Genomic DNA, 19,817 nt, shown 5'->3' with positions numbered 1-19,817 from the left:
ACCCAGCTTTTGGCCGCTCGCAGCGGGTTTGGGGCCGGGTTGTTAACGTACGAGAGACGCGTGCTGGTGGGTGGGAGCGCTTGCTGCTGAAGGCTTTCCCCCCACCCCCCCACCCCGAGAGGCACCGAGCAGCACACCGCGGGGCTGTGTGCGCCCCAATGGCTTGGGAGGCGGCCCTGGGACACGAAGGGGGTATCGAGGGAGCTTTGTCCCTGAGGATGTCCTGTGCTGGCAGCAGTGCCCTGGTAGCCCCCCGTTCCAGGTGGATCCCTCTCATCCACGGGGACCTTAAGTGAGCCCTGGAGACCCTGATACCCTGCTGGGACCCCTGAGACCAGTACTACTAAGGCTGCCCCGGGGGACTCGCACTTAGAGGGGCTCCCAGGGGACCTGCGCTCCCGAGGATGCCTTGGGGGGGACTCTGATGGGCCTTTTAGCCTGCTCCCCACCCCTCGCGATGCCCCGGGGGGGCTCTCACCCAGGGGAGACCCACATCCTTACGGGGATACCTGTTGGGACCTCGCTCACAGAGATGCGGGGGAGGTGGGGACCTTATGGGGACGCCTCGAGGATGCGTGCAGCTGAAGATGCCCCGGGAGGGACCGCTGGCATCGAGGGGGACCTTCCCCAGGGCTCCCGCACGTTCACCCGCGGCGATGCCGAGGCCGCCCGGCCGCTCGGAGGGGTCGCTGTTGCCGCCAGCATCGGCCGAGCCCCCCCCGCTCCCCCCTCCGCCGCCTTTTGTTCGCCGCCCGCGCGCGTCCCCGCCCGGCAGTGCGGGGCGGGCGGAGCCGGGCGGCAGCCGCAGCCGCAGCCGGGGCCGAGCGCAGCGCAGCGCAGCGGGGACATGGAGGCCGCTTCGGCGGAGCCGTGCTCGCCCGGGCCGCCGCCGCCGCCTCCGCTCCCGGAGAAGAAGAAGCTGCAGCGGGCGCCGTCACCGGCGCGGCCCAAGGAGGTGCCGGGCTGGTCGCTGGCCAGGAGCCGGCGCGGCGGCTCCGCGCACTCGGCGGCGGCCTCGAGGCTGTCGACGGGCGGCGGCTCCGGGCACCCGCGGCGGGCGGGAGGCGGCAAGGAACCGCGCCCCGAGAAGCGGCAGCGGGCGGCGGCGGCGGCGGCCCGGGGCGGCGGCAGGGGGGGGGCGGCGGGCCGCGGAGCGGCGAGGGCGAAGGGGCGGTGCCGCGGGGCGGAGCCGGCGGCCGGGGCGCTGCGACCGGGACCGGGGCCGGGACCGGGACCGGGACCGGGGCAGGGGTGCGGCCTGACGGACAGCAGCTCCGAGGTGTCGGACTGCAGCGCCTCGGAGGAGGCGAAGCTCATGTCGCTGGAGCTCAGCGGCAGCGACAGCGAATCCCCGGGCAGCGCCCCGCCGCCGCCGCCCTCGGCCGGGGAGGCCTCGCCGCTGCCCGAGGAGCCCTCGGCCGCCTCCATGGCCAGCAGCCGCCTGCAGCTCAGCACCTCGCTCGCCTTCTCCGATCTCACCGAGGAGCTGCTGGACGCCGGCACCGACGGGCTGCTCCGCGAGCTGGAGGACCTGCGCTCCGAGAACGACTATCTCAAGGTGGGCACGGTGCGGCATCACCGGGTGCGGCGTCCCTGGGCATCCCTGGGCAGGGCACAGCATCCCTCAGCATCCCTGGGTGCAACGCAAAGCGGCAGCCCTAGGCAGAGCGCAGCATCCCTGGGCATGGCATGGCATCCCTGGGCAGGACACGGCATCCCAGGCAGAGCACAGCTCAGTATCTCTGGACGTGGCGTTGCTGGGCATGGCATATCATCCCTGGGCACATCCCATGACATGTCACCCCTGAGTAGGGGACAGCGTCTCTGGGCATCCCACAGCATCCTTGTACGTAGCATAGTTCAGCATCTCTGGGCGTCCTTGCATGTAACGCAGCATTTCTGTGCTCGTTGTACTTGCTCCCTGGGCATGGCATTTCTGGGCACAGAGTACCTGGGCATCCTTGGGCAGGGCACAGCATCCTTGGGCATCCCATGGCATCCCCTAGTCATAGTGTGTCTTAGCACCTCTGGGCATCCTTGGGCATCCCTTAGCAGGACCCAGCATCTCTAGGTATCTTTGGGCACAATACAGCATCTCATGGGTGCCACAGCATGGCCTGGGCGCAGCATCACGTAACATCCTTGAGCAAAGTGTAGCTCAGAATCTCTGGGCATTCTTGGGAAAGGCACAGTATCCCTGGGCATGGTGCAGTTCAGCAGCTCTGGGCATGGCTCAGTGTCCCTGTACAGCATGGTCCAGCATCCCTGAGCATGGCTAGATACGGCACAGGCAAGCACAGGGCTCACAGTACAACCCAGCACGACTCAGCCCAGCATCACTGAGCATGGCATGGCATGGCTCAGCTGGACAGCAGAGCCAGTACTAAGCCCAGCTTGGCTTGGCACAGCCTGTCATGCCATGGGATGGCCTGGAAAGGGCCAAGCTCAGCTCAGCATGAAGAAACTCAGCACAGCCTAGCACATGGCATGGCATGGTACAGCACAGAGTGGGATGCTGCCACTGTCCTCTCTGCCTCCTGACGCTGGCAGGTTCCCAGGGGGAGATTTTCCAGCTCATTTCCCTCCACCAGTCCCTGTGCTTGCTCTCCACAAGGGCCCCAGACTCCCCGAGGCCTTTTTCCAGGCCTGCAGCTGGCTGATGGGCACACAGTGATGCCAGGGCAAGTATGGGGACATGGGTCTTGGGGACAGAAAGGGGATAGATGCTGTGACCTGGTGGGCTGCAGGCATTTTGCATCCTCCCCTCTTCCTCAGGGTGCCGATTGGGTAAGATATTGATGCCACCGTACAGGCTGCAGCAGCACCTTGAGAGGGGCCAAGTGTCGGTGCTGTGTTTGGTGGCATCCCTTCAGAGTGGCAGATGGGAACTCGCCAGGTCTGCCTCAAAGTGCCAGAGCTTGGGAACATGTGGGGGTTGCTGTGGTGAGGTGAGAACTGGGTGCAACACCCTGGAGATGCTTGGCCGAGCCCTTTGTCCATTAGCTAAGCCCAGCTTGCAGCTGGTGTCCGAACTCCTGCCAGAATTAGCAGCAAGAGCTTAAGGGCTTTGATTTACGGGGAGCTGGAAAAATACAGATGAGGCCCCTCCGGTTTCCAAGAATGCGTGTGAAAACGCTGCTGCGCCGGCTGGCTGTGCAATTGCTTCCTCCATCTTCATGTGATCGTCACGGCAAGCTGCAGGGCTCGGGGTGTTTTGCTGCAAGGAGCAGCTCTGGCATGGAGCGGTGTCCAGAAGGTCTGTAGGGACACTGGTGTCCCCACTCCCACTGTGTGTGGCAGTGCTGCCCTCTGGACCTCCCCCCCCCCATGTGCCCCATGTTCCCCTTGCAATCCTGGGGAGCTGGGGAAGCATCAGTGAGATGTGAGGTCTTCCTGAAAGTGCTTTGAGCATCCCACATCCTCCATGCTGGTGGGTCAGGATCAGTTCTTTTCTCCTGGCTTGTGCTGGCCAATAACTGCAGCCATGCTCACTTGTGGTGCTCCCCAAAAAAGTAGAAGCTGTCAAGCAGACTGTAACCAGCAAGGAGCGGAAAAGGGGGATGGGCTGCAGCAGGATATGAGGAGCTGTCAGTGTGTGCATGCTCATGGATTTGGGACTTCAGAGCTTAAAAAGGCCAACCCTAAGCCAGATGATTAGGCTGGCCTGTGATGCAACATGCAGGGATGCTGCAGAGGGTCCCCTCCCCTCTGTCACCAATCTGTCTGACCTGTCAGAGGCGGCACATCCTAGTGCTAACTGGAACAGCTACAGGTGAAATATCCCTTGGGAAGAGCTGGATAAAATTCCCATTTTGGGGATTTTGGGATGGACTGGGTGCTGTCAGCGTGGCCGTGCATGGTGCCACTGCAGTGCTGCACCTGGGCAGGACAAGCTGTCAGCTTGTACTGCTCCTTTCTTGGCTGCACTAACCCAATGCACGTATATATTTCAGCATGCCTCTCCTGCTGCTCCCTGCAGCAGTGATTTCCCCAGGCTTAGAGGAGAAAAAAATAATTTGACAGAGTCTTTCAGCAAAACACCAGCAGTGCTGGAATGAGCCCCAGGGCCTCATCATTCCCAGCCCCACAAAGGGCTTGGCAGCGCCTGGCCCATCATCACTGCCCAGCCAGCAGTGAGCCCCCAGCTGTGTGCAGGGTAATTTATGGGGGCAGGTGCAAAGCTGGGAAGCTCTGGGATTTGTCTTGCTGTGAGGCACAATGAGAAGGGTGGCTGCTGTGCCCTCGGAGAGCTTGAAGAAACCCTTGTGAGGTGTCACACAGGGTGCCCCTTACCAACCTTGCATCACGTGGTAGACTGGGGTGTGTGCCAGGACCCTCTTGCTGGGGGGGGGTCCCTATTTTTTTCCCTAGAGAATTATAGCATAATTCCCTTCTCTGTCCAATGAGGGCTCAGAGTTCATTGAGAGCTGCTGTGCATGTCCTGTAACATCAGTGCAGCTGCAGGGTGCTGGTCCTGGCTCTCTGTGGACTCTCCTGCTGCTCCAACTCTGCACAGAGATGGGAATGTATAGCAACTCTCTGCCCACATCCCTCCTTGCTCTGTTCATCCTGTGCTGGGGCTCAGTGTGTGCGCAGGACTGTCCCCAGGGCTCAATGCTTGCTGCTTGGCTGCGCCCCAGAGCCAAACGCTGCCAACTCTGGTGGGGCAGGCACTGCCAGCAGCACAGCAGCCAGCAGTGCTGTCATTTGCATCATCCAGCTTTGCATCCTGCTCTGCTTTCTGCTTGTAGGAGATGGGGCTCGCACTGTGCTGCCTTTTGGGGTTGTCACTGGAAAGATGCGGTCGCTCTGAGGCTCACGGGTTGGTGTTTATCTTGTGCTCCTCCACGGGCAATGTTTGACTCCTGCAAATACAAGCCAGGCATTGACTTCTGCACACCCCATCATGTCTCCTGGCATCCTCCTCACCTCCATGGCATGCCGTATTCAGCACCACATACAGTGCTTTTGCAGTGCCAGTCCTCAATCCTGGCTATTTCTCAAGCATTTCATCTGCTCTGGTTCTACCCTTGCCTCAGTTTGCGTTTTCTGGTTGCATTTTGCAAAGATGCACAGCACTTCCACAGAGGTGCAGCTGCAGGGTGGTCAGGGTGGGCTGTTCTGCCCACAGAGGGTGTCAGCGCAGCCGCCCTGAGCTGCCCCCGGCCTGCTGGCATCTTGCTGCTCTCCGATCCTAATCTCATTACCGAGGCTTAGCGCCACAGGGTGTCCTGCAGGGAGTGTCCCATGCAGCACCTCAGCTGCCTCGCAGTCCTGTTCAGGCCACCATTCGAACAGCTTTGGTGGTGAAGCTTTCCTGAGCCACCTGACCCAGGCTGATTTCAACCTTTCTCAGGCACTTTGTGAAGCATCAGGGTGGTATTTTTATTTCAAGTGCTCACATTGCCACGCAGGATCTGCTCACCCTATTTGCAGCTGGCTGTTTTTTGCTGCCCCATCGCAAGCCACCTGCATTGTGCAAAGTATTTTTTCCATGAAAGCTCTCACCTTCATTCCAAACCCACCCCAGCAGCTCCCAGACCAGCGTGGCTTTCGGAGCTTTTTTCATTTCCCCAGGTCAGTGTGGGGTTTCCAGTAGGGGTGTCACCCTGGGGAGCATTACAGCCTTCACAGCAATGTCTTCTGGTGCTGTTCATCCTTGTGCTTTGTGCCTGGGGGTTTTAGAACCATGGGATGTGCCTGTAGCGATGCCCTCAGTGGGGCAGTCTTGGCAGTTCCCGGAGCACCCTGCTCCATCCGAGGGTCACCTCCTGGTTCTTGCTTACTCCAGAACCCTGACACAGAGCCACGCGGCCGCCGTGGTGCCGGCAGCTCGGGGATAATCGGGGATTGTCTCGGTGACGTCCCCGATTTGCCATCTCACTGCAAAAGCCAACAGTGAGCGACTGTGGCTGATCCTCGCAGCTGCCGCCCTCAGGCTTTGTTTTTCGGAGTGGAGGGGGGGGTAGAAAGGGAAAATGCAGCTGGAGCTTTGTGCTGGAGCTGGGCAGAGTGGCTGCCGCCCAAATTCGGGGCAGCTCCAGGCGCTGTGTGCGCTGCCAGCCCAGCTCTGTGCTCCCCTCCGTGGCAGTGGCTGCCTGGTGGCAAACAGCGGGGCAGCCGCAGGGCCCAGCGCTGGCAGCCACTCTCGTGTCCCTGCGTTGCCTCTCTGCTCCATGCCTGCCTCCTTCCTCCTGACACATCTTTTCCAAGGCGACCTACATTTCTCTCGCTGCAACTGCTGCCTGGGCTGCTCCCACGGCGAATCCTTTCCCTCCCCCATCTTCCTCTTTTATTTTGGTTTATTTATATGGGAGGTGCTGGCACCGACACGCGTGGTGTTCAGCTCACTGGCCTGAACCCTACAGAATGCCCCTTCCCCCAGCACACTGCTCTGTGGGGCTCACGTGGGATTTCACATCCACATCCTCATCCCACAGGGGGCCTGGAGGTTGTGGCAAGTTGTCCACGAGTCACAGTGTGCCCTAGCAGCCAGAAGGGCCAGCCGTCCCATGGGGTGCATCAGGCCCAGTGCTGCTGGCCAGGCGAGGGAAGGGGTTGTCCTGCTGTGCTCTGGGTGCCACAACATAAGAAGGACATAAAGCTGTGAGAGAGCATCCAGAGGAGGGCTGCAGAGCTGGGGAAGGGTGTGAGGGCTTCAGTGTGTGAGAGGGGTGGCTGAGGTCGCTGTGTTTGCTGGGCACGGAGCAGAGCAGGCTGAGGGGAGGCCTCATGGCGGCTGCAGCTCCTCACAGGGAGCCAAGGGCAGCACTCTCAGCCATAGGGTTTGGGTTTGGGTGGTGCTGTGTGGAGCCAGGGGTAGGACTCGATGATCCCTTTCTAACTCAGGAATTCTGTTATTTTATGATCCACTTTGGGTGCTTCTGCCTGCTCCCTCAGTGCTGTTATCCCTGTACTGAAGGTAGACATGCTGCACATGATACCAGTTTCCCCCTGATCTGGTGTGCATGGGGTGCATGTGGCCCAGTGTTATCCTCTACCTCCATAGGCATCCCACCATGTGCAGAGCAGCGTAATGATGTCTGTGCCATGAGAGCAAAGGAGGAAACCCTCAGTTGTTAGCAGCCATCTGTGGGGTGCACGCCAGGGGCACGTGGGACTGCTGCAGTCTGTGGGCTCTGACCTCTCCAACACGCCTCTCCCTGCAGGATGAGATTGAGGAGCTGCGCGCCGAGATGCTGGAAATGAGGGACGTCTACATGGAGGAGGACGTCTACCAGCTGCAGGAGCTGCGGCAGCAGCTGGACCAAGCCAGCAAGACGTGCCGCATCCTGCAGTACCGCCTGCGCAAGGCCGAACGGCGCAGCCTGCGTGTGGCACAGACCGGCCAGGTGGATGGCGAGCTCATCCACAGCCTGGAGCAGGACGTCAAGGTGATGCTCAGGGGTTGCCCTCGGGGGCAGTGCTCAGAGGGTGGGGTGGGATCTGTCCCAAAGCATCTTGGGGTGAGATAGGAAGTGAGTTGCTGGGACACTGTAGCAACTGTGAGTTGCTTTCCACTGTAGCTGGGGACCTGGGAGCTGCTTCTCCTCTTGGCCACTATGGGAACTTTGCGAGGTCCCAGGCTGGAACAGGGGTGACGTGTTGGCTGCGAGGTGGCCTTGTATCTCTTGCCCCAGCCAGTGATGAGCTGAGTTGTGTTTGCTGATCACTTGTGCTGCTGCCAGAAGGAGTGGTGACAGCAGGGGATGTCTCCACTGCTGGGGAGCAGCTCAATCAGCAGCTCAGATTTTGGAGAGAGGTGACAGAGGAGCCTGAAACCAAGCACTGTGCTGACCCTGAGCAATGCCCCCCACAGGGGCTGCAGCAGGGACTCGCTCAGCTCTGGGGGCTCTTGTGCGATTTTTCCGTAACCCGATGCAGCAGCTCGCCTTTCCTTTCGCAAGGGGCTGCTCCTCTCCCCTCCCAGCCATGCAGCAGCTGCTTTCCAGCACAGTGGAGCACAAAAAGCTGACAGGCATCTATCCCACAGCACCGCATTGTGCTTGGGGAAAGCAGGGTTTGACCAGTAGAGGTAGGGGGAGGTGTAATGGTGGTAATAAAGGAGACACACGTGGCCAGGGGACAGGATATTACCTGGCGTAGTGTCTGCTCCAAAGGGTCCTGTGGCGATCTCCATGGATATTGTCTGGGTCTGGTAGGTGCCCATGAGGTCTTGCCCTTGTGCTGAGGTCCCAGCATGCTCTACCCAGCCCAGTGACAGCCACTCTGTGTCCCCAGGTGGCCAAGGATGTCTCCGTGCGGCTCCACAACGAGCTGGAGGTAGTGGAGAAGAAAAGGATCAGGCTGGAAGAGGAGAACGAGGACCTGCGCCAGAGACTGATTGAGACGGAGCTGGCCAAGCAGGTGGTACAGAATGAGATGGACAAGCTCAGAGAGGTGAGGGGAACACAGGGGGCACGTGGAGGGGGTGACCCCAAGGCTCAGCCCCTAGCAGGTGTCCTGGCCTGGTGCCGTGAGCATTCATATCGCTGAAACCCAAACCGTGCTGCAGATGCTCATGAAACCCGAGCGGTGCTGCTCTGTGTGGAGTGATGTTGGGGTGTGCGGGCAGCACCACGCCCAGGGCTGGCTGTGCCCTGACTGCTTGGCAGTGGGGACAGCTTCACGCTGCTCAGGCTTGTCCTGTGGGGCATGGCTGGCACACGGGATTCCTTTGTGTGTGTCCTGGAAATCCACATGCGCACTTATGCAGGACTCCAGGGCCGTTAGTCTGGGACAAGCTCCTGGCCAGGAATGCTGCTGGTTCCCATGCAGTGAGGGGGCATCCTTTCTTGGTGACAGGAAAGGCATCGTAGTGACAGCACAGGCATGTAATCCATCACAGCACTCATAACCCACTTCCCTACTGCCCGGGATGCGATGGGTCCCCGAGGAGCTGCAGGCAGTGTGCCAGAGAGGATGTGGTGCCATCGCCCAGCCCAGCTGCTCTCCCTGCCTGTGTAGGAACGGGGGTGGGGAAAGTGGGTTGTGAGAATAGAATGGGAGGTGCCCCTTCTGCAGCCTCAGTGGGTTGCTGCTGGCTGGCACAGGACAGGCTTCTGTGTGCTTGAGGTTGTTTTGAGTTCCCTGAGGCCGGCAGGTCTGTGCTGGTGGGATGCTAATGGGCACAAACCTGGCTGTGACCATAGATGAGCCCTGCGGGGACAGAGCGTTGTGTTTCTGCAGTTCCTGCTGGGCTCTGCAGCAGGCACCATGGGTTTGCATCCGCTCTTGAAAAGGGCATTTCCCCAGGCGCTGGGGTTACTCACTTATTCCAGAACGCTAATTAGGAAAGCGAGTTAACAGGGTGAGTCTCAGCCGCCTCCTCCCTACTGCTGTAGGATGTGAAGCAGTGGCAGAGCTTGTTAGCAGCATGCGAACAGCAGCAGGCTGGGCAGGGCTGGGCTTGCCCCTAGGGGCCGCTTATTTCTCACTTGCAAGAGGTTTTCCCGTGGCTGGGCTGCTGTGGGATGGGCAGTGCATCCCCTGGGCTGAACCACCACCCCCCAGCTCTATCCTGGGCGCTGGGACCGCAGTGTCCCCTAAGCACTATGCTGTGGGGTAAGGGCATGCCTGTCCCTAGCACAGCCGGGGCGAGCAATGCCGACGTGGCACAGCCCCCGGGTGGGGTTCGAGCAGCTCCAGCACTGGTCTTAGCCTTAATAGGAAAGCTGGAGCCCTGCACCTTGGCACAGGCAGCAGCTTACATTTCACAGCTGCTTTCTTTGGCTGCTGGGGCCTCAGCGCCAGCATGGGAACGTGCCTGGGGCAGCCCCAGCCTTGTGAGCCTCATTGCATCACCCACCAGGGCACAGCAGGGCAGTGCAATGACTGGGAACAGGTCAACTTGTTTTCTTCTTTTTTCCTGTATGGGGCTCCCCATGTGTCATCTGTCATTGTTAGCCTGTGTGCCCAGGGACCCTGGAGAAAGGGCCAGCATTGCTCCATTGATGAACTAGGAGTCACTGCCAAGCACTTTTTGTGCTGGGGTGGTCAGAGCGGCAGGAGGATAATTGCTGGGGGATTTAGGCTTGGGAATCTTGGTGTCCCATTCTGCCCACATGCCACTGTCTCTAGCAGTGTGTGACAGCTCATGGCTGATCCCAGGTCCCCATTTGCAGTCGCATCCCTGGTTGGATGGGAGAAAGGCAGCTGGGATGTGCCTGCTGCTGCGTGTGGGCAGGGAGAGACATGGAGGAGCTCCAGCTCCTGCTTCTAAGCCAGGATGCCCCGAAGCCATCCCAGCCTGGGATTCCCCACTCCATCCGGCCCATGACTCAGCCTCTCCACTTGCCCTCGTGCCCGCAAGGGACATCTCTGGCCAAATCCCATGACATGATGTCAGGCACCCTGGATCCCCCAGCACCAGGGGCTCATCCCACCAGTGCTCTGGCCCCTTCCCAAGCTACTGGAGTAGTCAGCAGTGCCCTGGCTGTGGTGTCCCCAGGCTGGAAGTCCTGGTTGCTCTGTCCGTCTGCAGCAGGGTGCCACACTTTGGCTGTGGGTGACATCTTGCTCTTCTCTCTGCAGAATTCCCTGAAGAAAAGGGGGTCTCGCTCCATTGGGAAGACTGAGAAGAAGCCATCGGTGCAGGTACGGGCTGTGGTGCCAGTTGATGGCCACTGCATCCAGCACAGAAGGAAATCCTGAGCAAGGCAGAGCCATCTCCTCCTCTCAGAGCTCATCTGAGAGCTTCCCCAGCCCCTGCTCAAGGCAGGAATTGATGCGCTGAGCTTTCCTCATTGTCCTCAGGGGTCCCTTGTCTCCTTTATCAATGGAGTACCAGTGGCAGGTGGTGCCTTTAGCCCCTTCCATGTGTCATTGTTGCCTGTGCCAGTGGCCAAGTGATCCTGAGGGGCCTGGGGTCCCATGGCAGCAGCTTGAGGCCACTGTCACCATCCCTGCCCTGTGCAGCCTGCTGGGCGGGTGTGGGGAGGGGCTGTGCTGGCAGCTGGGGGATTTTATCTGTCAGTTGCGGTTGCACTGAGCTGCTGTGAGACGTTAATGCTGTTACCAGGGCTCAGAGGGGCAGAGTTGTCATTGTGGTGATAGATATGCAAGTGTTTTAACACCCAAAAAGTCCTCTTCCAAAGGCAGGCAGCCACAGGATCTATTCTGGGGAGTAGAACTGCTCCCCTAAAGCCTGGGCAGGGAGGGAGCCCCATAAAGCTGTAAGCATCTCATCATGGTGACCCCAGGATTTTTGGGGTCACTGTGCCACTGCTGTCACATCCCACTCCACATGGGGACAAAATGCAGGAAAACAACCCCAGCTTTCCTGCTTCCCGTGCTGTCATTCTCTCAGAGCCCTCGATTTAGGGACATGAGGCAGAGGGCAGCACCAGAAGAGGGACACAACTGTGGCTCAGTGCTGGAGGTTCAAAGCCAGCCTCAGCTTCCTTGGGTGCCAGTGGGCTGGCAGCGTCCCCCAGTCCCCGTGTGCTTCCTGTGCAGCATGACTGGGTGCCCCCAGGCAAAGCCATCTGTGACTCATTGGTAGCTTCTTGGGCTCCTTTCCTGCCTGACAGTGCTGGGCAGTAGGAGAAAATGGAGTTGTTGGGGCAAGACAAACTTAAAATGAGCTCTGTCCCCTCTGTCCCCAACACAAGGAGCAGTTGAGGTGCTGCTGGTTGCTCTGGCTGGGGGGAAGTGCCCGGCTGCAGCTTTTTTTTCCTGGAAAAACAGGAACTGAGGTCATGTCTGCCTGGCTGGGATAGCGGCCTCATGACGCTGCCCCCCCCCCGCTTGTCCCTGTGGCTATTTTGGGGAATTAAGCAGCACCCCAGACCTGTGGCAGTCCTGCTGGGATGGAGGCACCACAATGTTCCGTGGCTCCTGGAGCTCTGTGGGCACCTCTGCCATGCTGGGGAGGCATTGGGGTGCTGGGGGCCATGGGAGCTGGAGGTGGGTTCCACTTGGTGGGTGATGCTGGTGGGTCCCTCCTAGGCGGTCACTGCGCCGGAGTGACCACACTGGACAGGAAGTCACGAGCTGGGAGTCAGGAAATCCTGGTCCTCTGTCCAGAGACCTTTCCGTGGCTGAGAAATGGTCTCTCAGAGCAAAGGAGCCTGGGCAGGGCCAGGGGCTTGGCTGGGGCTATGAGAGTGGTGGTGGGGACGGGTGGCTGAGAGGAAAGGGGCTGGACGAGGGGTGGGACCATGGGAGGCTTCCAGCCCTTGAGAAAAAAACAAACGCATTTTAGCTGCTTCTGTCCTCGAGGCTGCGGCTGTCACTGTGTCCCAGTAAGGTGGCTGCTCTGCCACCACAAAGCAGAGGGAAAGGGAGCCTGTTGGCTGGGATTTTCTCCCGTGGCATCTGACAGCTTTCCTCCCCATCTTGGGTGGTGTCAGGGCCAGCATCCCCAGCTCGGTGTCTGTGCTCTATGTCCCTCAGAGCCACCATCTCTCGGCCTGTGACCCTAACACCTGTCCCCTCCCTGTCCCCAGGAGGACAGCGCGGACCTGAAGTGCCAGCTGCACTTTGCTAAGGAGGAGTCGGCCCTGATGTGCAAGAAGCTGACCAAGCTGGCCAAGGAGAACGATGGCATGAAGGAGGAGCTTCTGAAGTACAGGTCCCTCTATGGGGACCTCGACAGCTCCCTGTCCGTGGAGGAGCTTGCCGACTCACCCCACTCACGTGAGGCTGAGCTCAAGGTCCACCTCAAGCTGGTGGAAGAAGAAGCCAACATCCTCAGCCGCAGAATTGTGGAGCTGGAGGTGGAGAACCGCGGCCTGCGGGCTGAGATGGACGACATGAAGGGCCAGGGGGACAGGGAACTACCAGGGCAGGATCTGCGGTTCCTGGCCTGCACCTCGGCCTGCGGGGACGCGGGGGACACGGTGGCAGAGCTGCGACGGCACCTGCAGTTTGTGGAGGAGGAGGCCGACCTGCTGCGCCGCTCACTGCTGGAGCTGGAGGACCAGAACAAGCTCCTGCTGAACGAGCTCAACAAATACAAGTCGGACCACGAGCTGGATGTGACGCTGTCAGAGGACAGCTGCTCAGTGGTCAGCGAGCCCTCGCAGGAAGAGCTGGCCACGGCTAAGGTGCAGATCAGTGAGCTGAGCGGCAAGGTGAAGAAGCTGCAGTACGAGAACCGGGTTCTCCTCTCCAACCTGCAGCGCTGTGACCTGGCCTCCTGCCAGACCACCCGGCCCATGCTGGAGACCGACGCCGAGGCCGGCGACTCAGCGCAGTGCGTGCCCACTGCTGGCTGGAGGGATGAGCGTGGCAGTGAGGCTGAGGTGCAGGACCGGGTGCTGGACGGCAGTTCCAACACCAAGCTGCTCAAGGCCAAGGACTTGGAGACCCTGCTGGGCATCCGGGACCAAGCAGCGCTTGTCAGCAAAGCCATCGACATCTTGATTTCGGATGCCAATGGCTTCACCTCCAGCTTGAAGGTGTGCCTGGACAACGAGTGCGTGGGGGGGCTGCTGGCTGAGGCCCTGGACAACAGCAGCGAGAGCCCCAGCGATGCCAAGCTGATGAATGTGCTCCTCATGAGGCTGGGTGTGCTGCAGCAGGATCTGGGCTGCTTCATGCGGAAGGTGGACCTCCTCTCCAGCGGCCTCAAGGAGCACTCCGGCTCCTTCCCCTTCTCCAGCAGCCACGAGGCCACCAAAGAGGGGCTGCAGAAGGAGCATGGCTCTGACTTGCAGGTACGGGGCTCCTTCCCACGCCCCATGGCCGCCCCGCAGCACTCGTTGCTTTATTTGCCACTTTTTTGCCTTTTTCTTCCTGCTTTAACAGAACAAACCCCGACCCGTAACATACCCCTCCTCGTGCCTCTCCAGAGCAATCCCCAAACTAATGCTCACCTCGCTGCATGCCGTGGCACCTGGGACAAGATAGGACTCTGCTCCAACAGAGTGTGTGCAGCAGGAGGTGGTGGCAGGAGTCTGCGTGGCTGCAGTGCTGTCCCACCCCAGTGCAGTTGCCCGGGCAGAGCTGGTGGCCCAGCTGCTCCCCTCCACTGCCAACAGGCTCCCTGCAGAGTCAAGTGTCCCCTCCACTGATGCTCTGTGCTTGTTGGGATGGGCAGCATCCCGAAAGCCCCCTGAATTGCAGGCAGCCAGCTTGGGAAAAGCCTCATGGCATGCACTGAGATAATTCCCAGGCAGGGTAATATACAAAGCAGAGATGGCCAGGCAAATTTGGGTCTGATGGGGAGCATATCCACAGCGAGCATCCCGTGCCCTCCTCGCCAGGACAGCCAGGGATGGGGACGTGACTGGGGACATAGGTCCTATCACGGGCACAAGCCCTTTTCTGGAGCACACTCACTTGTTCAGAGTCCTATTTTTCTGCATGCTGCTGGACTGCAGTCCCACCAGCCCCAGGTCCCGGTCCCCCCTAGTCACTGCATGGCACCGTAACTGGTGTTTGCACATTTTTTCCCTCTTTCTCTCTTTTTTTCCCTTCCTTTTCCCAAACAATCCAGGCCACGTGTCTCATCCTGTGTTTCCTTTTGGTTTCCGCATTGTCTCCCGCCATGGTGATGAAGTTCCTTCTCCTCATCATCCTTTTTGTTGTCTTGTAGTTCTTTACTGTTTCGGAAACCCATTGTTTTGTTTTCTGGCTTTCTTTTCTTCCCGCTCTTTTGGTTTGTTCTCATTAACTTGCCCACGCATGCAGCAGCCTGATTTTAGGGATGCCGACCCTTACCGCATCACCCACACCAAGGACACGGACCCCGCACATTCCCGGAGCTACAAAACCTGCCGACCTGACGAGAACGACTCCTATGCCACCGAGGTACGAAGCCACCTGTCCCAGAGCGGACCAGGAGCTGTGTCCCCTCAGTGGGGCTGGAGGGTTGGAGATGCCCCAGGAGGAGCTCGGTGCCCCAGTGGGAGTGATGCGGGGTCAGGAGCTATGTAGAGATGCTGAGCCCTGCCCGGTGGGCACCCACCACCCTCTCCGTACCCTTGCAGATGAAGGAGCTGCAGCTGGTGCTGTCGGAGGCCAATGAGAGCCTGCGGGGGCTGCAGGAGCAGCTCTCGCAGGAGAGGCAGTTGCGGAAGGACGAGGTGGACAACTTCTCACAGAAGATCTGCCAGGTGAGCAGGTGCTGGCCCTGGGAGATAGGATCCCCGTGAGCACAGCTGGGCCATCCCCAGGCTGGGGATCTGCTTGAGGACACTAAAACAGTCCTCAAGAAACGTGGGGGCTGAGCCTGCCCATCTTTGCACGTGGGTGTAGAGCCATGCAGGACTTCCCCCTGTTGCTTTTATGACCCCACTGTCCCAAGGATGCTGTAGCTCCCCCGGGGCAGAGTCAGTCATGAAATTTGGGGTCTGGTGCTGGGAGGAGGCACAGCAGCCTGTATGGATGCTGATGGCTCAGCACATCACTCCACAGCTGAAAGAGGACCACCAGAAAGCCCTGCTGCGGCGTGAGTTTGAACTGCAGAGCCTCAACCTGCAGAGGCGGCTGGAGCAAAAGTTCTGGAGCCAGGAGAAGAACCTGCTGGTGCAGGAATCACAGCAGTTCAGGCAAAGCTTCCTTCTGCTCTTCATGAAGCTCAAGTGGTTCCTCAAGTGCTGGCGCCAAGGCAAGATAGTGCACAGCGAGGGCGATGACTTCCTGGAGGTACTGTGGGCAGGGGAAATAGGACACTCAGCTGTCCCCAGTCCCTGGCCGGAGTCCTCAGCAACCTGCCCACAACATCTCCTGCAGGTGAACAGCATGAAGGAGCTGTACATGCTGCTGGAAGAGGAGGAGCTCACACCACAGCAGCAGGCAGACAACAGGACCTGCTCTGGGGACGCCTGGACTCCCAACACGGTGAGAATAGTGAGCAGGATCATTCCCCACTGAGTGTCACTGCTGGCAGTAGGGGGGGTCCTGGCATCTCACACCTGTAATGTGGGGGTGGCAGCATGCAGAGCTGGGGCACCGAAGTGGCACCCCTTGCTCACCTCTGGTCCCCGACAGCCCAACGAGTGCATCAAGACACTGGCAGACATGAAGGTCACCCTGAAGGAGCTGTGCACAGAGCTGCGGGAGGAGCGGCGTGGTGCAGGCGAGCTGCAGCAGCAGTTTACCAAGGCCAAGGCTGCCTGGGAGATGGAGCGCGCCGAGCTCAAGTGCCACATCGCCCAGGTGGGAGCCTGGGGTGGGGGGACGTGGGGCTTGGGGGCTGCCCGACTGTCAGCCAGAGCTTGGCTGCTGGGAGGAAGCATGGCACGGCAGGAATCACAATGAGCAGCCACTCTAGCAGGCGAGTTTCTATAGCAACGGGGCTGGCATGAAAATTGCAGTGGTAGCAGAGGATGCACTTTATTCCTCTGATGGGCTTGTTCAGAGTGGGTAGGATGGTAGCAGGACTCAGCGTGCTCTGGTCATGCACAGTGCTCATTACCCCAGGCTGCAAAAGCACCAAAGCCCTCCTTTCCTGTCCCATCAGCCCCCAGCCCCAGTCTGCCCTGAGCTCCTGGTGATGACGGTTTGCAGCTCCCTTATGCCGTTCTGGCAGCAGCCTGTGGCTGTGCATCTGCTCATGAGAGTGATGCCAGCGTTTCTTGGGCTGTGTTTCTCTATAGTCTCCATCTTTAGTCCCCAGCTCCCCTCTCTCCTCCCCAGAAGTGAGCAGAGCTGTGGTGGCAGTACCCCTCCTTCAGACGCCATCCTGGCCACCACCAGCAGCATCCCTAGGGTGCTCTCAGCCAGCCCCGCAGGGATGTCACCCTCTCAGGGTTGTCTGGATTTCGGTGGGGACATTCAGCCCCCATCCCATGGGGTGACCATCTGGCACGTGGCTGCCAACACTGTGTCCCTGCAGCTGGAGGCAAAAGCAGGCAAAGGCATCACGGAGCGGACGTTACCAGACTGGAAGGTGGCACTGAAGAGGGAGCGCGAGGAGCATCAGCATCTCCTGGCTGAATCCTACAGCGCTGTCATGGACCTGACCAAGCAGCTGCAGATCAGCGAAAAGAACTGGAAACAGGAGAAAGTGGAGCTGCTGGCCCGCTTCAAGGAAGAGCAGCAGCAGGCAGAGCAGCAAGCAAAGGATCTGCAGAACAAACTCAACCAGGTACGGTGTCCCCATGCATGTGTCATCCAGCATCTGCCTCTGCTTGGTGTGCACATGTTGGGTGACGGATGTGTTCTCCAGTTGCAGAAAGGAGCCAACCCGTGGGCTTTGAAACACTCCGAAATGGAGAAGCATGGCAGCAACTGGAAAGAGGTGGGTGAGAGAGGGCTACATGTGTTGTGGCTTCCTGTTTGGCTCGGGTCTGTGCTAAAAATTAGGTGGAGGTTGGGTGTACCCCACTACAGCATTCCCTGAACAGCAGTCTCAAGCAGTTGCAAGGGGGAATTAAGTAGATGGAGACAGCAGAGAGCATGGCCATCTTGCTGTGCCAATCTCCAGGGGCTTCAGAAAGTTGTTAAGAGAATAGCTGTGGGCAGGGTGAGCCCTGTGGAGCTTTGGGAGTGAGGTGCAGGACCTGGTTGTGTTGGGGAGGTGCTGCTGGAAAGGAGCAGGGTGCAGTCCCTGCTCAACACACCTGTGTGCCGTGGTCCTGGCCTGACTCCACCAGAGCATGCTTCTGTGTCCTCCTAGGCTCTGAATGAAAAAATCACAGACAAAGAGACAATCTCTGAAGAAGATGCCAAGGGAACCAACTTAAAAAGGTGAGCATGGTGGTGGCCATCATCCCCAGGATGTGGAGGGTATCAGTGGCTCTCACAGCTGGACTGACCTCCAGCTCCATCTGGACACCGCTGCGGTCCAGGATTGTCTTCCTGGAGGCAGTGAGCAGGGCTGGGTGCCCAGCAGGGTCCCACTGGGGTGATGCCTCCAGCATCCCACATCATCAGCCTGTCCCTCTGCCTGGATGGGCGAATGCTGAACCCTGTCCTCTCTTCTCCCACAGGACCAAGTCCGTTTCCTCCATGTCAGAGTTTGAAAGCTTGCTCGACTGTTCTCCCTACCTCCCTGGAAAGACTGTGCCTGGGCTGGGTGACCATTCCCGAGGCAAAAAGTCATCTGCAGCCTCCCAGCTGCTGCCCAACGGGATCCGGGATAGCACCGGCCTTCCTCCCCCTAACTGTACCTATGTGAATATCGAGCAACCCGCCTCCGACAGCCTGGCCAAGGAGAAGCTGGGCATCTCCTCCTGGGACTACTCACGGGCCAGCAGCCTCACGGGCCATGACCCAGCTCAGAAACAGATGCAGAGGAGCTACACAGCACCTGACAAGACAGGGATCCGCATCTACTACAGCCCTCCTGTGGTGCGGCGCCTGGAGGCAGCTGTGGTGCACAACAAGGAGGGGAAGATCATGATCGAGCCCGGCTTCTTGTTCACCATGGCCAAGCCCAAGGAGCCTGAGGAGTCGGCCAGGACAGAAAGCACATACAGCCAGTGGCTGTGCAACTTCTCCAAGCAGCAGCGAGAGCTGCTCGATGGCAGCACCGGGGAGAGCAGTGTGCCACCAGTGCCCCGCTTCCCTCCCTCGCTGCACGACCTGGAGATCTCCGGTAACATGAGTGACGACATGAAGGAGATCACCAACTGTGTGCGACAGGCCATCCGCTCCAGCTCCCTGGAGAGGAAAGTGAAGAGCACCTCGAGCCAGACCGTGGGGCTGGCCCACGTGGGGACACAGACCACACAGACAGTGAGCGTGGGCCTGCAGACAGACCTGCCGCGCGGCAGCCTGCATGGCAAGAGCTGGTCCCCGCGCAGCTCCTCGCTCGTCTCAGTGCGCGGCAAGCAGATCTCCACCTCCCTGGACAAGGTGCACGCCAGGATCGAGCGGCCCTGCTGCTCACCCAAGTACGGCTCGCCAAAGCTGCAGCGGAGATCTTCCTCCAAGCTGGATGCCTCCAAGGACAGGAGCCTTTGGAACCTGCACCAGGGCAAGCAGAACGGCTCCGCCTGGGCCCGCTCCACCACCACTCGTGACAGCCCCGTCCTCAGCAACATCAACGATGGCCTGTCCAGCCTCTTCAGCGTGGTGGAGCATGCGGGCAGCACCGAGTCCATCTGGAAGCCGGGCTGCCCTGAGGGCGGCAGGGCCAAAGCTGAGGCCCCCAAGTACGGCCTGGTGCAGGAGTTCTTCAGGAATGTTTGTGGGCGGGCGCAGAGCCCCACAGCCCCCCCAGAGAAGAAAGATGCTGGTGGTGGGGAGGAGGGCTCCAAGAAGACCGAGCATCCCAGCCTGGCCTCCTATCACCCCACTGAGAACACCTCCCGCATCCTGAGCAAAAAAGTCCTCAAGCAAAGCAGCTGTGAGGACCCCAAGCTGATGTCCCTTGGCCAAGGGAGCAAAGAAGCATTCCCCCGGGACCCTGACTTCATCTCAGCCATGGCCAGCGAGGTAATGAGGTCGAGGGGCTCCTATGTGCCAAGCAGTGCGGTGGGGATGACTGCAACCCTCTCTAACTGCCCTTCAATCTTTCTTTGCAGGACATGGCATGCGACTGCAGCTCACAGTCCCTCACCTCCTGCTTTGCCCGGCCATCCCGCTCCGCCGCCCGCCACTCGCCCTCCAAGTGCAGGCTGCACCCCATAGACATGCCCAGGGCAGAGGAGAAGCCCGGGCCGCTGAGTGAGTGAGGACAGCGAGATGGGGCGTGCAGCCTGGCCTGCTTCCCACTCTCCTTCCCCAAGAACGCCCACGGGGCCCCTCTCGGGGATGCATCTGTCTCCTAACCATCCCCTCACTCGTGGGGATGCTTAAGAGGCAGATGGCGAAGGGCGGCGGAGGCTGCCGGCAGTAGTGGGGCATCCCGCCAGGGTGGCCGTGGCACAGACACGACGGGAAGCACCGGGTCCCTGCGGTGGCCCCGTGAAGGGGACAGC

At 59.9% G+C, this 19,817-nt stretch overlaps 1 protein-coding gene across 1 annotated transcript; it reads left to right on the top strand.

Annotated features, from left to right (window-relative positions):
- Positions 1-554: 554 nt before the first annotated feature.
- MTCL2 (microtubule crosslinking factor 2) lies at positions 555-19,571 on the top strand (the record flags this gene model as incomplete). Its single annotated transcript, XM_079543545.1, has 15 exons — positions 555-1,558; positions 7,170-7,394; positions 8,242-8,400; positions 10,534-10,596; positions 12,450-13,661; positions 14,638-14,757; positions 14,937-15,062; positions 15,364-15,594; positions 15,682-15,789; positions 15,940-16,107; positions 16,787-17,038; positions 17,120-17,191; positions 17,570-17,640; positions 17,883-19,332; positions 19,422-19,571. Exons 1-15 carry the CDS (start codon positions 572-574, stop codon positions 19,569-19,571), a joined length of 5,394 nt encoding a protein of 1,797 aa, XP_079399671.1. The 5' UTR covers positions 555-571.
- Positions 19,572-19,817: the final 246 nt, after the last annotated feature.

This window comes from Tetrao urogallus (genome assembly GCF_951394365.1).
Source record: "Tetrao urogallus genome assembly, chromosome: 16".
In the NCBI taxonomy this organism is placed as follows: domain Eukaryota; kingdom Metazoa; phylum Chordata; class Aves; order Galliformes; family Phasianidae; genus Tetrao; species Tetrao urogallus.
Note: the sequence above shows the minus strand (reverse complement) of the source record. Positions and strands in the feature narration are given on the sequence as shown.